The sequence below is a fragment of the Microchirus variegatus genome, assembly GCF_963457635.1.
Source record: "Microchirus variegatus genome assembly, chromosome: 22".
NCBI lineage: Eukaryota > Metazoa > Chordata > Actinopteri > Pleuronectiformes > Soleidae > Microchirus > Microchirus variegatus.
The window spans coordinates 18,274,684-18,291,793 of NC_139823.1; the positions used below are offsets into that span (position 1 = coordinate 18,274,684).

A 17,110-nucleotide genomic window follows, 5' to 3' on the forward strand; every position below is an offset into this window, starting at 1 on the left:
TTTTGGGTCAAATTTTGGACAAAAAAAATTGGGTCAAATTTTGGACAAAAAAAATTGGGTCAAATTTTGGACAAAAAAAATTGGGTCAAATTTTGGACAAAAAAAATTGGGTCAAATTTTGGACAAAAAAAATTGGGTCAAATTTTGGACAAAAAAAATTGGGTCAAATTTTGGACAAAAAAATGTGGGTCAAATTTTGGACAAAACATTTTGGGTCAGATTTTTTTAATCAAAATTTGGTCGGCATAGAATAGTATGATGTTTTTGTAAAGTTTTGGACCAAAAGAAAAAAAAAAAATAAAGAATCAAAAAATTTTGGACGACATAATGCATTATTATTAGTATATTATGACGTTTATGTCAAATTTTGGACCAAAAAAAAAAAGGTTTTCCAGCCCTTCTTGCTCTGGGGCGCTACCTACAGACATTTTATGGTACTGCAACCAGTAGTTCTTTGTCATTCATGAAGTAGATATTTGTAATTGTGTTGATTTATGAAGTGGAAAATGCTGGTCCTCACTTTGTCAGCAACCCGGTCCTCAGTATGCAGCAAGTACAAGAATGTGTGTGTGTCAGACGGATGAACCTGGGATGTTGGATAATCACATATTTACGCGTATGCTGAGATGAACGGCGCTAACACACAGCAGCGTCCTCACTGTGCGATTCTTCACTGAGATAATTGGTCGTCAGCGTTTGCCTCCTGCATCATAATAATAGGAATAATAACGTGTGAGTGCTCGGGAAATCAAATAAATATATATTTTCCAAGTTAAATAAATTGAGATTATGCAGAGGAGAAAAGCCAGCGCCCACTCCTGTGTCTGAGGAGAAACATAACAGCTGCACTGATGTCACATGAATAAAAATAAAACAACGACGCTGCAGGTGGAGGATTTAAAGGGATAGTTTATGATAGATGATGTCATTTTACCAATTTAATTCCCTTGAATTTGCCTTATATCGTTATCAAAAGGTGTTTTTTGACTGGATTTGTAACTTCCTCTCTCACACCAAACCCCATAGAGAAAATCAACAATTTTACATCACAGCGACACAGGAGTTGTTGATCCACTGCTGCCTCTGTTAGTAAAATAAAATGTGTTATATTGTAAAATTCAGCATTTGAAATCCTTTGTTAAGATTTACCGCAGTGGCATAAAGTGACCACAAGAGGCAGCAGTAGACCAGCAGCTCCTGTGTCCCCTGTGAGTTAAAATCGCTGATTTTCTCTATGGACTTTGGTGCAGGAGAATGAAACTTCAGTTTAACAGTGAGTTACTACCTTGAACATGTCTACAATATCTTAACATTATGTTTGTCACTTTATTTCACTGTTACAAAGTCCTTTTTTTGACTGGAAGCATACATGTGTACACGACTCACTCTCCCACACCAAACCCCATAGAGAAAATCAGCAATTATACATAACAGAGACACAGGAGTTGTTGATCCATCCATCAAAACCCAACATTTTTGAAACTTTTTTGTCACATTTTTGACGACAAATCGTGGTATGACTTTTTTTTTTTTTTTTTTAAATTGGAAAAAAAAAAATTTGGACAACATATCGCGTTATGACTTATTTTTTTTCAAATTTTGGACCAAATTTTTGTATTGACTTTTTTTCAAATTTTGGACGACATACTGCGTAATTGTTTTTTTTTCAAAATTTGGATGCAAACATTTTTCAATTTTTTTTCAAAATTTTGCACGACATACTGCGTTATGTTTTTTTTTTTTTTTTTCAAAATTTGGACGCAAACATTTTTTCTATTTTTTTGGTCAAAATTTTGCACAACATTCCGCGGTATGACTTTTTTTTTTTTTTTAAATTGGAAAAAAAAAATTTGGACGACATATCGTTTGACTTTTTTTTTTTATTTTGGACGAAGAATTTTTTTTTAACTTTTTTTGTCAAATTTTGGAAGACATACTGTGGTGTGACTTTTTTTCCATCATTAAATTTAAATGTGTTATTTCCTAAAATTTGGCATTTGAAATCCTTCATTCAGATTAACCTCAGTGACACAAAGTGACCACACGAGGCAGCAGTAGACCAGCAGCTCCTGTGTCCCTGTGAGCTAAAATCACTGATTTTCTTTATGGACTTTGGTTTGGGAGAGTGAGTGGTTTACAAATGTACGTTTCCAGTCTGTGTAACAGTGACAAACATAATCTTGAGATAGTGTAGACGTGAGTAGGCAGATCTTTTACGAGGTGAGTGTTTATTTAAGAGGCTAAAACCCTCATCCAGCCACACCGAGCTCTCTCAGAGTGAGATCATGGAGAGTGTGTGACCTGCCTCTGGCTACAATAACCCTCACAGGTATCAGCCAAGTCGGTGGGTTTTTAGTCAAAAAAAAAAAAAAACCCCAGCACTAATTGGTTTGCAGGACGGCGCCGAGGCCAAGTCCAGGTCCCTGACCGGGTTTGAGTTTGAGCGCCGTGAAGCCGAGGCTGAGCTGGCGCTGGGTTAGCATTCAGACCACGTAGCCGCCTGTGGCAGTAATGAGAAGTGGCTCGCTGTTAATGAGATAAACACAGACATTAGATCGGCTCAGCAGGAGAGAGAGAGAGAGAGAGAGAGAGAGAGAGAGAGAGGAAGAAGGTTGGTAGTGAGGGGGCGAGAGATGTGACGGCGAGATAAAGAGAGAATATGAAATATTTAGAGGAAACGGCCTCGGCTTAATTTCTTCAGAGTGTGAAGCTGAGAGGTGTGTGAGTGTGTTTTAACTGTGAAAACGCTGCACAGTCATCACCGTAATGATGATGATGATGATGATGATGACGTGAGAGAGCGGAGGGGAAACTTAACGGCCGCTTTGTTTCCCGACAAAAAAACGTTCAAATATTCATGTCGGTGTGCTGCGCGGCGGCTGGAGCCAGAGCCAGAGAGTTAAATTTGTGCAAATTGTGATCCACACTTGTTTCTCGATTTGCATGCGTGTTTCGAGATCCACAAATATAAAAAAAAAAAAAAAAAAAAATCCAATTTGTAACTTGTATATTGATTTTTTTTTACAAATAAAGATGTCATTTGTAAATAACGTGACATTTGTAAAATTGTGATTTCGCACTTGTGGATCGGTTGATCATTACAGATCGTTGTGATTAGAGAAGGGCGAATGTCCGCACAAATGCGTCATATGCATCCATGTCCTTTTGACTCGCTAATGAAGTGATTCACACGCATTTGGAGACCGGGGTCTGATTCTACAGGTTTAGAGGTTTAAAACGAGCTGTCAATCACCCTAATTGACCAAGGTAAGCCAGAGCTATGGCGCTGCGTAACTGAAGACGCTGCAGAGTCACAGAGTTTTTTTATTACGCACCGCACAGGAAGCATCGATTTAGAGCGCGCTATCATACTTTTTTTTTTTTTTTTTTTTCAAAACAAGTTCTTTTCACATCTGTAGTGACATGTAAATAAAATTAAATGGGTTTTTAATAATTTGGTACCTAAGAAATCTCAAATGGCACAGATGGTGCCAAGCTGTGCCAAAAGAGAGGACGCCCAGACATCTCTTTACTAAAACCTCTGTAATTTCACTCTGCTTCACTTCAACAGCATCAGACTTTGCACAGCTCATGTCCACATGTTGTTACATGACCTCCATGTGTTTTTAAGCTTCTACTGCATATTTTAAAAGTGATATTTGCTTAAAATGCAATATTTTTTTAGGCGAGAGAAAAAAATCCATTGGTTATGCTGTGTTCCATGTACATTTACTCTGACACAGTGGCATCTACAGTAAAACTTACACCTCTGGTGGAATCTCACAAGTGTTATCTTCATTTTGATACCAAGATAATCCACATAGAGCTTGTAACTGCAGAGGTTTACTCTATTTAGTTTGGGCATGTCATTTTCGAGCAGGGACTCCAAAAAGAGGGTCAGGGAAGAAGTGGTTAACTCCATGTTTTTCTTCTTCTTCTTCTTCTTCTTCTTCTTCTTCTTCTTCTTCTTCACTCTCCTGCTGTGATATTACTGTACGTCCACGTCTATCGTCGCGTTCTTGCAGAGCTGCGGCTCAGCTCGAGCGTCGTAAGAAAAAACAATGTCCCATAATCCTCAGCTGGTTTTTGTGTCCTCTCTTTTGTGCTCGTCTCGGTCCAGGTTCGGCAAGAAGAAAGACGAGCGCAGCAAAGACGCCAAAGCAGCCAAAAGTAAACTGGAGGCTCTGAGCGAAGAGGAACTGAACAACAGAGTTCACGACCACAGAGACGGGTAAGAAATCGTCTCGTAAAGACGCAGAAATAACCGTAAAAATATATATGTGCGGGTCACTGAGCATCTCGTCTGGCCAGCAGGGGGCGCTTTTGTCGGGAAAAACCTCTGTCCGTTAAGAGTTTGGCGATATGAGATCACGATTTGTCCATCGTGATATCGCAATGTGCGTTTTTTTTAAACGGTATTTCGCGGAATTTCAAAATAAAAGCACTTCTGATTAGAGCTGCAACTAACGATTGTCCCGGAAACCTGGAAATGATTCAGTTTGAATGATTTCTTTGTTAATGTGGAGCAAAGAAACGAAGAAAATATTCACATTCACAAGAAGCTAAAACAATCGGAAATCTTGTTTTGATCATGAAATCAATTATCAAAAGAGTTCACAATTAATTTAGTAATCGATTAATAATTAATGAATTGTTTCAGCTCTAGTTTTTAATAAGAATTGCAAAAGCACTCTCGATTTATCGGCGAAAAAGTCCAATATAGTGCGTCCACAGTGTCCGATTTCACTACCAGGCCACGCCCCCCTGTACTGCTCCCCACTCTCCCCACGTGTTTTGTCCATAAAATGTTGATCAATAAAGTTCTCAAATGAAGAAAAGATTCACGTTTAAGAAGCTAAAAACGATCAGAAATCTTGATTTAATCAAATAGTTGACGATTAATTGTAATTCTCTGCCATCAAAAACAAACTCCCCTAGTGGCCGTTTGAGCAAATACATCACAGCATCAGAGATTTCACATTTTTACGCGTCCATCTTCACTCTTCTTCACGGCAGCTACGACCCTCGCTACGCCGACGTCCACTCCGGCCACGCCACGCCGGACACGGGCTCCTTCCCCGACATGGACGACGACGACAGCGACCCGAACTACGCCCGAATCGACAACTTCCGGCAACAGCCTCCGTCGCCCTCGTCGTTCGTCAGCCGCACGCCTTCCCCCGCCGCCGCCGCCGCATCAGCATCGGGACCTCAGGTCTCTGCTGAGGAGCTGGACGGCCTCTACGCCAAGGTCAACAAGCCCAGACCTCCTCAGAATCAGCAGAATCAGCAGTACACGCAAGCTAACAGCAGGTGAGTCAGAGGTGGGAGGAGCGTTTCTGCATCTTAAATACGTACAACATGACATTTGCATAGTCTATGCATCAGTATAAAGGCACAGCACGGTGTCGGAAACCGTAAAAACATCATCTTTCAGTCCCCGCACGTGAATATTCCCACACACTGAAGCCGAAAATCGCACAAAAACAGATCTTAGCCACTTAACAATAGACTCGCTGACTGAAATCTACATCTGCTCAAGTGTGTGGTGTCAAAAGTAAAGGTTTGTCGCTTTATATTTTAGTTCAAACACTGGAAAAATCACGTTTGTGCGACGATGACTGTCACCGCACCAAAGCCCATTGGAAAAAATCAACGATTTTTAGCTCACGGCGACACAGGAGCTGCAGGTGTGCTGCTGCCTCGTGTGGCCACTTTGTGCCACTGAGGTGAATCTTAGCAAAGATTTTTCAATGCCGAAAATACACGATGACACATCTGAAGTTACTGATGTTGGCAGCAGTGGATCGAGAACTCCTGAGTTGCCGTGAGCTTAAATCATAAAAATCGTTGGTTTTCTCAATGGGGTTTGGTGCAGGGAGTTAGCGGAGTCAGAAAATTTGTTTTAACGAAAAGAAATAGTGGCAAACATATTTTTAAAATATAATAGACTTTTTTTCGATCCAAAATTAATAGAATTCATTTTTATTTTTTTCATTATTTTCATTACATCATGCATTTATTACCGTTATCAGAGCTCATCGTCGGTTCTCTCATTACAGCTCAGCTCAAGGTTTTTTGAGCCAGAATGAGATTTTAATGCAAATTTCCCACATGAAATAACTGAGGCTACATTAAAAAAAAAAAAAAAACTTTAAACTCATGACAGAAATGACTACTGACTCGCAAATCAAACAAATATATATAAAAGTAATCCCCAGACACCTAATCTAATCCAGAGAGAGGGGGAAAAAAAGACAGATGGGAATGAAAGGCAGTGGCAGATGGAGAGAAGAAATGAAGAAGAAGAAGAAGAGACAGGAAACACAGAAGAGAAAGAAGGCTGAGTAAACTCAGGAGTGGAGAAGTGACAGAGGAGAGAGGATGCAGACAAAAGAGGAGGAGGAGGGATAATTAGCCACAGTCGAGCAGCCTGACAGATCTGTTATAGACCACTTTAGCTCTCATCCACTAGCGCAGGCTACTTCATTAGCAGCCTGTTTTCACAGGCTTCTCCTCACTCTCTCTCTCGCTCACTGTGTCACATCTACCTCCCTCCCTCGCTTCTTCAGTCTTAATGGATATTAGATCGTCTTCAGCATTAGCATGATGGACGAGGAGCCTTCGTTTGCCTTGTTCACTGTAAGGACTGACCCCCCCAGAGACTTAAAGTAAAAGTATGAATGGACAGTGTTATTGTAAGTGGACGTTTGCTGCTTTATCTCCGGCACCAAACTCCAGTGAACATTGAAAACATTACAAAAACGCTACAAAACCGCTGAAACATTACAAAACGCTACAAAAATGCTGAAACATTACAAAACGCTACAAAACTCTACAAAAAAATTGAAACATTACAAAAAGGCTTCTGAAACATTACAAAAACGCTACAAAAACACTGAAACATTACAAAACGCTACAAAAACACTTAAACATTACAAAACGCTACAAAAACACTCAAACATTACAAAAAACGCTACAAAAATGCTGAAACGCTACAAAAACGCTCACACATTACAAAACGCTAAAAAACCTCTAAAACATTACAAAACGCTACAAAACTCTACAAAAACATTTAAACATTATAAAAACGCTGAAACATTACAAAATGCTACAAAAACACTAAAACATTACAAAATGCTACAAAAACACTCAAACATTACAAAATGCTACAAAAACACTCAAACATTACAAAAAACGCTACAAAACTCTACAAAAACATTGAAACATTACAAAAACGCTACAAAAACGCTGAAACATTACAAAACTCTACAAAAACATTGAAACATTACAAAAACGCTACAAAAACGCTGAAACATTACAAAACGCTACTAAAACATTACAAAATGCTACAAAAACACTCAAACATTACAAAAAACGCTATAAAAATGCTGAAACATTACAAAACGCTACAAAAACGCTCAAACATTACAAAACGCTACAAAATCACTAAAACATTACAAAATGCTACAAAACTCTCCAAAAACATTAAAACATTACAAAAACACTTCTTAAACATTACAAAAACGCTACAAAAACGCTGAAACATTACAAAACGCTACAAAAACACTTAAACATTACAAAATGCTACAAAAACACTCAAACATTACAAAAAACGCTACAAAAATGCTGAAACGTTACAAAACGCTCAAACATTACAAAAAAGCTAGAAAACCTCTAAAACATTACAAAACTCTACAAAAACATTGAAACATTACAAAAACGCTACAAAAACGCTGAAACATTACAAAACGCTACAAAAACACTAAAACATTACAAAATGCTACAAAAAACTCAAACATTACAAAAAACGCTACAAAAATGCTGAAATATTACAAAACGCTACAAAAATGCTACAAAACCCCTAAAACATTACAAAACGCTACAAAACTCTACAAAAACATTGAAACATTACAAAAACGCTACTAAAACATTACAAAAACACTAAGAAAACAAAAAGGAGCGTTGTTTTTCTCTATGGAGTTAGGTGCAGGAGAGTGAGCGTTTTACAGACTTCAGTTTCCAGGCAGAAAACGCTTCTAAACACATTGTAGACGTGAGCAGGTGTCGATTTTACGAGGCGAGTCTTCAATTAAGTGGCTAAAATCAGCTTACTTGGCGTCACTTATTTCAGTGACGTCAGCACAGCGTTGCTGCACAGCGACATCAGCACCTCGTACGTGGACTTTAAGAAAAACCTCTATTATCATCGTTAATGTGCTCCTATAAAACCGTTATAGCTGCAGAATTCAAGGTTTTCCGTCGGCTTTGCCGAGTTTCGAGTTACGGCGACGTCGTTAGCGGTCGGTTTCCATGTCTCGGAGAAAATTGCGGTCACATTGCGAGCTCGGCCCACCCGTACGCTCCCCTAAAAGAAGAGCTGCAATCGGCGCGCGGGCGATGTTGTTGTAAGTATCGGGAGAGGTGGACGACCTCGGGTGTTTTCCAGTCACACGTCCGAGACCAAGCACATTTCTGCACCTGCGGCTCAGAGGAAGTGGCTCACACACTCTGTTCAAACACCCACAGCCTGTGGTGAGGTCAGAATCACTCCCTCCGTCACTCCCTCCCTCCATCACTCCCTCCATCACTCCCTCCTGTGCTTTTCAGTCACACAGACATGGTCAGAAACAGACGCACACACCCAGACACCCACATGTTGTATTTCTGTCAGGAAGCCCGGCGTAACCTAGCAACAACGCTGTGTGTGGTCCGGCCACTTTTACACCACTGTACAAAAAATATTGCTCTAATCTTCCCTGCTGTATTTACAGTATATTAAAGTGTTCTCTGTCTCATTTCTCACTCATTTTAAGGTACTTTTAATATCCTGATGCGTAGATTTTGAAGCTCACTCAACAGAATCGTCACCAGCTTGAGTTTAAAATAGCTTCACAATGTGTTTGTGGCTTTATCTCATTGTTAAGAAGACTTTTCTGCAAGGAAAAAACGTGAGTTTGTAAACCGCGCACTCTCACCCACACCAAACCCCATAGAGAAAATCAACGTTTTTAGCTCATGGCAAAAACAAGAACTGCTGCTTTACTGCTGCTTTCTTTGTTAGGTTTGTGTCATTCAGGTGAATCCAAACAAAGGTTTTCACACACAGAATTCACAAAATAACACATTTAAATTTATTAATGGAGTTTCATAACGCTACAAGAATTGCTGAAACATTACAAAACGCTCAAACATTACAAAACGCTACAAAACCACTAAAACATTACAAAACGCTACAAAAAACACTCAAACATTACAAAACGCTACAAAACTCTACAAAAACATTGAAACATTACAAAACGCTACAAAAACGCTGAAACATTACAAAACGCTACAAAAACGCTGAAACATTACAAAACGCTACAAAACCACTGAAACATTACAAAACGCTACAAAACCACTGAAACGCTACAAAAACGCTACAAAACCACTGAAACATTAAAAAACGCTACAAAACCACTGAAACATTACAAAACGCTACAAAACCACTGAAACATTACAAAACGCTACAAAACCACTGAAACGTTACAAAACACTACAAAAACACTCAGACATTACAAAAACACTCAAACATTACAAAACGCTACAAAAACGCTAAAACATTACAAAACGCTACAAAAACGCTGAAACATAACAAAACACTACAAAAACACTAAAACATTACAAAATGCTACAAAAACACTAAAACATTACAAAACGCTACAAAAACACTCAAACATTACAAAACGCTACAAAAATGCTGAAACATTACAAAACACTACAAAAACTGTCAGGAAGCCCAGAGTAACCTAGCAACAATGCTGTGTGTGGTACTTTTACACCACTGTACAAAAAATACAACAGTGGATCAACACCTCCTGTGTGCTGTGATGAAAAATCTGCGTTTTTCTCTATGGGGTTTGGTGTAGAAAGTTAAAGGAGGTCTCACTTCATAAAAAGTTCATTTACATTTATAATATTTAATATTTAATATAATATTTTCACAATGTCATTGTCACTTTATCTCACCTTTAAAAAGTCCTTTCTGCAAGAAAAATAACGTTTTTTAACAGCTCACTCTCCTGCACCAAACCCCATAGAGAAAATCAACGTTTTTAACTCATGGCAAAACAAGAGCTGCTGCTTTACTGCTGCCTCGTGTGGTCAGTTTGTGTCACCGAGGTAAATCAAAACAAAGGTTTTTAAACACGTAGGTCACAAAATAGCACATTTGAATGTATTTACAGAGGCAACAGTGGATCAACGACTCCTGTGTGATGTGATGTAAAATCGCCGATTTTCTCTATGGGGTTCGGTGCGTAAAGTTAGGGTTTTACAAAGTGACATAAACTTCAGTTTCCAGTCGTTAAAAACACTTTTACACATTCTCAATGACTTGTAACTTGTTTGTGTGGCTAAAATCAATTTTTTCCCTCATGTTTTGTTCCATTATTTCCCGGCGCTTTGATTGTTTCCACGGGAGCGACGTATCCGTTTTTTCTTTCATCCGTTTTCATTATTACACCGTTTTAATGACGCCGAGGAGGAAGTGAGTCCGTCACACAGAGCTTACGACAGATCTCTGGTGCTGTGCACATATTTTCTGAAGAGTAATTGTGCGCGGTCTGCACGACGCGCTCACTCCTGTCAAACCGTGGACACTCTGGGCTCAGTCTCCTTAATTTGCCGTTGGACATTTTCATTAGAGCTTCAGTGGCAGGTGTGTGTGTGCGTCGTGACGGGGCGTCACGTTTGATTAGAGCGGCGCTCCGGGCCTGACCTGTGGAGAAAAAAGAAGGTTAGCTATGCTTGTCAAATTTTATTAGCCTGAAGGCGCTCTTTGTAGCCGGAGCAAGAAACAGGGAGGGGAGGGGGGGGGATGAAAGAGAAAGAGAAAGAGAGGCCAAAGTGTAGAGATTTAAAGAGTTGTGTGAGGTGTGTTTGTAAAAATGTGTCACTGTGCTGAGCAAAGATGAAAGTGAGCCAATGACAAATCAGTGAACACGCTTCTGCATTTTTTACCACAGTTCAAACACCATAGAGGTCTTTTTTCGGGGTATGAAACTTCCCTTTAACTCAGGTGCTGAAAATACATCGTCAGGGTTGAGATGTTTTTCCTGAGAAAGAGCTCAGAGACGACGGAACACACTTATTTTTACTGAGTCTGAACGAATGTTTGAATTTGTCTCACCACTGGGACATTTGCGCAGGTTTGTCTCTCGTCCTGGGATTAAATCTAAGCTGGTGAAAAGACCGATGTCTTGTCTTGTAGACACGTAGACGTGTCATTGAAAACTGAGCTTTTGTTCTTTTGTCCCCATGTAAACTGAGTTTTTAGAAACTTTTTAGAAAACACCGCATTAGAAAAATGCTCAAACGATACAAAACGCTACTAAAAGGCTCAAATATTACAAAAAACGCTCAAACATTACAAAAACGCTACAAAAACACTAAAACATTGCAAAACGCTACAAAAATGCTCAAACATTACAAAAACGCTACAAAAACACTGAAACATTACAAAACGCTACAAAAACACTAAAATATTACATAACGCTACAAAAACGCTCAAACATTACAAAACGCTACAAAAACGCACCAAAAACGCTCAAACATTACAAAGCGCTACAAAAACACTAAAGCATTACAGAAACGCTACAAAAACACTAAAACATTACAAAACGCTACAAAAACGCTCAAACATTACAAAACGCTACAAAAACGCTCAAACATTACAAAACGCTTCAAAAACACTAAAGCTTTACAAAACGCTACAAAAACGCTAAAACATTACAAAACGCTACTAAAACATTACAAAATGCTACAAAAACACTCAAACATTACGAAAAACGCTGAAACGCTACAAAAACTCTCAAACATTACAAAACGCTACAAAACCACTAAAACATTACAGAAACACTAAGAAAATGCTAAAACACTGGGAAAACGCTAAAATATTACAAAAACGCTAAGAAAACGCTCAAACATTACAAAAGCATTACAAAACTCTGAAACACTAAGGAAATGCTAAAACAGTACAAAAATGCTAATTAAGATTCATCTTCAACATTTAGCAAAGGAAACGTCATTACTTTGTCTTTTTATGTCGCGCACAAAACGACGTCGCGGCACTTTTTCACGCCGCCGTGCTACGACGACTCCGCCCCCACATTGAGGAGGAGCTATGAAGTCAACTGTGCTACGACTGCATGGTGGCGAATTCTCCATATGCTGATATCTGAACACCCGGAGTCGTCTTCGATGCAGATTTCACTCTCAGTCTCCTGCCTCAGCGACTGAGCTCCTGTCGGACTCAGGAAAAAAGCAAACATTGACCGTTGACGTTAATGCGCGCTTCCTCCCAGCAGGCGGCCGACCGAAGTAAGGCCTGCCTCACTGGGCTTTTGTTGTGTTTAAATAAAGAAATCTCACCACCAAAACCAGCCTGAGGCGATGGTGATGGTGATGATTGTGATGGCGGCGGCGGCACACGCTTCCTAATTAGCCTGCTCTCAAACTGGTTCACACCACAGGATATCAGCGTTCTCTTTCATCTGACGCTTAGTTTTGTTCTCACTGCAGTTCCCTCTCTCTCTCTCTTCTGAGTTGTTCTGTGTTTTGCTCTCATTCTGTCGTCTGTCGCCTCTTTCATTTCCTGCTCTGCCGTCTCGTCTCGTCCTCCAGCAAAACGCTCGCCCGTCGCCGCCGCCTCTGAAACACGATCCATGAAGGAATAACTCGTCCGACTTAAGTGCCATCCACTTCTGCGGTGGAGCTAATCCGGCAAAAACAAGCCTTTATTGATTTATTGATGGGTTTGAGTCGGCGAGCGCCGGCTCTGAACTTGTTAGACCTCCATACGTCACGTTCCTCTAAAGAAAATCAATGTCTGCTTCAACGTATTCAGATTTTACGAAACCATTAAAACCCACGCGTCTGCTTCATCTACGCTCATGTTTGATTTGATTAAAAATCAGACATTTAATCTAAGAAAGGACTGATAATCTCATTTGGATTGTGACATTGTGTACATATATATAAGATGGTACATAGAAAATATCAAATTAGGTCACACAATGTTGATGAAGTTAAAAACGTCTGGTCTGCTGCTGCGTACACACAAGTGCTCCCTCAGTCAGGTCTGAATGTGAAAATGTTCACTTTCTTTTTTAGAATTATGACATTAATCTGAGAGTTCTCAGAATTCTGTCTTTAATCCCAGAATTCTGACTTTAATGGCACAATGCTGACGTTTGTCTTCATCTCAAAATTCTCTGAGTCAAATTTCATAATTCTCTTTTTTTTCTTAATCTAAAAATTTTCATAATTCTCGATTTAATCTAATAATTTGCATAATTCTCACTTCAATCTCAAAATTCTCATAATTCTCATTTTAATCTCAAAAATTTCACACATTTTTACCATATTAATTGCTGTAATAATTACAACAACAAAAAACTCCATCAAGTACTCAGAATTCCGTTTTTGTCCAATTTTATTTTGAAAATTTTGTCAGAAGTTGATTTACAATAGACAGAATGATTACTTTGATATAAACAGTACATTTTTCCCATAATTGTTTTTTAAAAAAAAGCTTTTAACGTTTAAAATAACTCTCAAACACTCTAAAATCACATTTCCTTACATTTTATTTTGAAAATATCATCAGAAGTTAATCCAGAATATGCATAGAATGATAATTGTAATCTAAACAGTACATTTTTTCCATGATTGTTGAAAAAACCTTTGCGTTAAACTCTTAAAATAGCCCTTAAACACTCTAAAAAAATCACCTTTATTTACATTTTATTCAAAAACATGTCGTTGTTGGTCATTTAAATCCTGTATTATGATAAAAACTGTGTAAAAGTGAATAAACAAAAACAATAACTGGTTATTTTTATAGATTTTTTTTTATGTTGTCGTGGCAACGAGAGCAGAGAAGTTAAAGATTTAAACTCAGAGATTAACTCACTGATCCTGAAAGAACTCTAGTTTATTTGAGTTTACAGAACTCTGCTGTGACTCTAGAGGAAAATGAAAAAGAATAAAGACCAACTCCAGCATAGAGAGGCTGAGTAAACGTGGTCTGGACTCTGTGGATCAGAGTCATGGTGTCAGAGACTCTGTAGAAGGACAGAAGACCTGCTCTGTGGTCCAGGTAAACTCCCACTCTGGAGACGCCAACATCTGAGACTTTGGTGCAGATGCTGTTGTGAACAAACTCACAATTGTTTAGGAAACAAACTAAAGCCCAAGATTTGTCATTGGATCCAAATCCACATTCTCTCCCTGATCTCCTGATGTTCTTGTACGTCACTGCTACATAAACTCCTTCTCCTCTCCACTCCACCTCCCAGTAACAACGTCCACTCAGACTCTCTTCACTCAGGACCTGATACTCATCAGTGAATCTGTCTGTGTGATCAGGATAAAACTGATCTTTATCCATAAATGTCACTTTTCTGTTTCCCTCAGATAAAAACAGATATTTGTTTACTGTGTTTGGATCCAGTTTGATTTCCTGTGAATATCTGAGGAACTCAGCTCTGGTCTTTGGTTCTGGTTCTGGTCCTGGTTCTGTCAGTAAAACATCTGCTTCAGCCACAGCCAGTGAGATGTTTGTCCACGTCTGGGTCAGGACGTCCTTCAGTAGATCTCTGAGCTTCACCACAGCTGCTGTCACGTCCTCAAAGTGTCTCAGAGGACGGACGTTGATGGTGGACGAGTGTGTAGATGGACTGAGTGCTGACAGTGAGCCGTAGTTGAGGAGAAACTGGTTGTGGTCGTGTGTGAGTGAGAGCTGCTTCAGTTCAGCTTCTCTCTTCTTCAGCTCAGTCTTCTCCTGCTGAAGCTTCTTCTCAGCGTCTCTGACTCGACTCACTTCAGTTTCCTTCTTGGATCTGATCTGCTGCTTCACCTCAGAGCTTCTCGTCTGCAGGAGCTTCATCACCTCAGTCAAGCTCTCGTCAGTGTCCTTCTCAGCTTTATCAGCAGAGAGAATGAGAGCCTTCACCTGCTGTTGAAGCACCTTCACGTCTCTGTCTATGTCCTGGACTCTCTGCTGGACTTCTTCTTGACTCAGATCCAGTTGTCTCTGCTTCTGCTTCCTCTCTGCTGCAGCTGAGACTGTGTCGTGGTCTTTATGTTGGTCCACAGAGCAGAGATAACAGATACACTGATGATCAGTGCGGCAGAACAAGTCCATCATCTTACCGTGAAGAGGGCAGATGTTCTCCTGGAGGTTCTTGGAGGGCTCCACCAGCTTGTGTTTCTTAAATGCAGGTGATTGATGATGAGGCTGGAGATGTTCCTCACAGTAAGAGGCCAAACAATCCAAACAGGACTTGAGAGCTTTCAGTTTCCTGCCAGTGCAGACATCACAGGCCACATCTTCAGCTCCAGCATAGCAGTGATGAGCAGGAGCAGCGTGGAGTCCAGTCTTCTTCAGCTCCTCCACTAAATCTGCTAACATGACGTTCTTTAAGAGTTTAGGCCTCGGCATGAAGGCCTCTCTACACTGAGGGCAGCTGTAGATCCTCTTCACGTCCTCTGTGTCCCAGTGGTCTTTAATACAGTTCATACAGAAGCTGTGTCCACAGCTGAGAGACACCGGATCCTTCAGAAGATCCAAACAGATGGAACAAGAGAGAGTTTCTCTCTGCAGCTGAACTCCTGCCATTTCACCAACGTCTCTGACTTTCTCTTCCTCATAAATGGAACAGGTTTGAGCTTTGACCTCAACAACATGTGACACAGCAGTGGGCGGAGCCTGTCAGCTCTGGATCTTCTCCACCTGTTGGCTCCTCCTCCTCCCATTGTCAAACTGCAGGTGCGAGGGGGAGGGAACCAGGAAATAGCAGGCGGAGCCACTCCCACTCTGACATGGAGTGACCTCTGTTCTTAGTGACACTCCCTGTGTGTGTGTGTGTGTGTGTGTGTGTGTGTGTGTGTGTGTGTGTGTGTGTGTGTGTGTGTGTGTGTGTGTGCGTGTGCGTGTGCGTGTGAGTGACTCAGCTCTTCTGTCCCGAGTAAAATGTAAACTCCTGCACTTTATGCTTATAAAACTTTATGATAACCACTTAACAAACAACTCCCTTGATAATAAATCTATACCTGTTTAAGTCCTTGATATCTTAAGAACTTTTTCTCAACAATAGGCAGCATTTTTTGGCCGGATACTGAAATTCACTCACACCACGAGATTTAAGAGTTTAAGAGCAAATATTTTCGACAGATCCTTGTTCAGGGCGATGCCGACTATTATGATGGTAAATTTCAAGTCATTCCGAGATACTTTTTTTTTTTTTAGAAGAAAGTCAGCTCACTGTCAAAGTGCATCAGGGCAAATGGATCATTTCCTGAATTTCAAAAATTCATAAAAAATATTCCTTAAGAGATTTGCAAATATTTTCGACTGATCCTTGTTCAGGGCGATGCTGACTATTATGATGGTAAATGTCAAGTCATTCCGAGATACTTTTTTTTTTTTTAGAAGAAAGTCAGCTCACTGTCAAAGTGCATCAGGGCAAATGGATCATTTCCTGAAATTTCAAAAATTCATTAAAATTATTCGTTAGAGGTTCGACAATATTTTCAACGGATCCTTGTTCAGGGCGATGCCGACTATTATGAGGGTAAGTTTCAAGTCATTCCGAGATACTTTTTGTTTTCGAGAAGAAAGTCAGCTCACTGTCAAAGTGCATCAGAGCAAATGGATCATTTCCTGAATTTCGAAAATTCATGAAAATTATTCCTTAAGAGGATTGTGAATAATTTCAGCGGATCCTTGTTCAGGGCGATGCCGACTATTATGATGGTAATTTTCAAGTCATTCCGAGATACTTTTTTTTTTTTAGAGGAAAGTCAGCTCACTGTCAAAGTGCATCAGGGCAAATGGATCATTTCCTGAATTTCAAAAATTCATTAAAATTATTCCTTAAGAGATTTGCAAATATTTTCGACTGATCCCTGTTCAGGGCGATGCCGACTATTATGATGATAAATTACAAGTCATTCCGAGATACTTTTTGTTTTTGTGAAGAAACTCAGCTCACTGTCAAAGTGCATTATAAACGAATGTGCTCAAAAACAGATGAGGTGTAATGACCATTTATCGTTATTTTCACTG

The 17,110-nt window shown here is 39.7% G+C and overlaps 2 protein-coding genes across 2 annotated transcripts in view; one reads left to right on the top strand and one right to left on the bottom strand.

Annotated features, from left to right (window-relative positions):
• Window positions 1-17,110, top strand: part of pard3ba (par-3 family cell polarity regulator beta a) — a gene marked incomplete at both ends in the record, with an annotated part of 184,277 nt that overhangs the window by 138,099 nt on the left and 29,068 nt on the right. Inside the window, 2 exons of the mRNA XM_083908728.1 lie at window positions 4,121-4,231; window positions 5,017-5,313. Of these exons, the coding sequence (XP_083764854.1) occupies window positions 4,121-4,231; window positions 5,017-5,313 (408 nt within the window). The remainder of the gene's footprint in view (window positions 1-4,120; window positions 4,232-5,016; window positions 5,314-17,110) is intronic.
• LOC310942907 (tripartite motif-containing protein 16-like) lies at window positions 13,976-15,661 on the bottom strand (the record flags this gene model as incomplete). The annotated part of the gene is made up of 1 exon (XM_083908373.1): window positions 13,976-15,661. The coding sequence occupies one exon, from the start codon at window positions 15,659-15,661 to the stop codon at window positions 13,976-13,978; it is 1,686 nt and encodes a 561-aa protein (XP_083764499.1).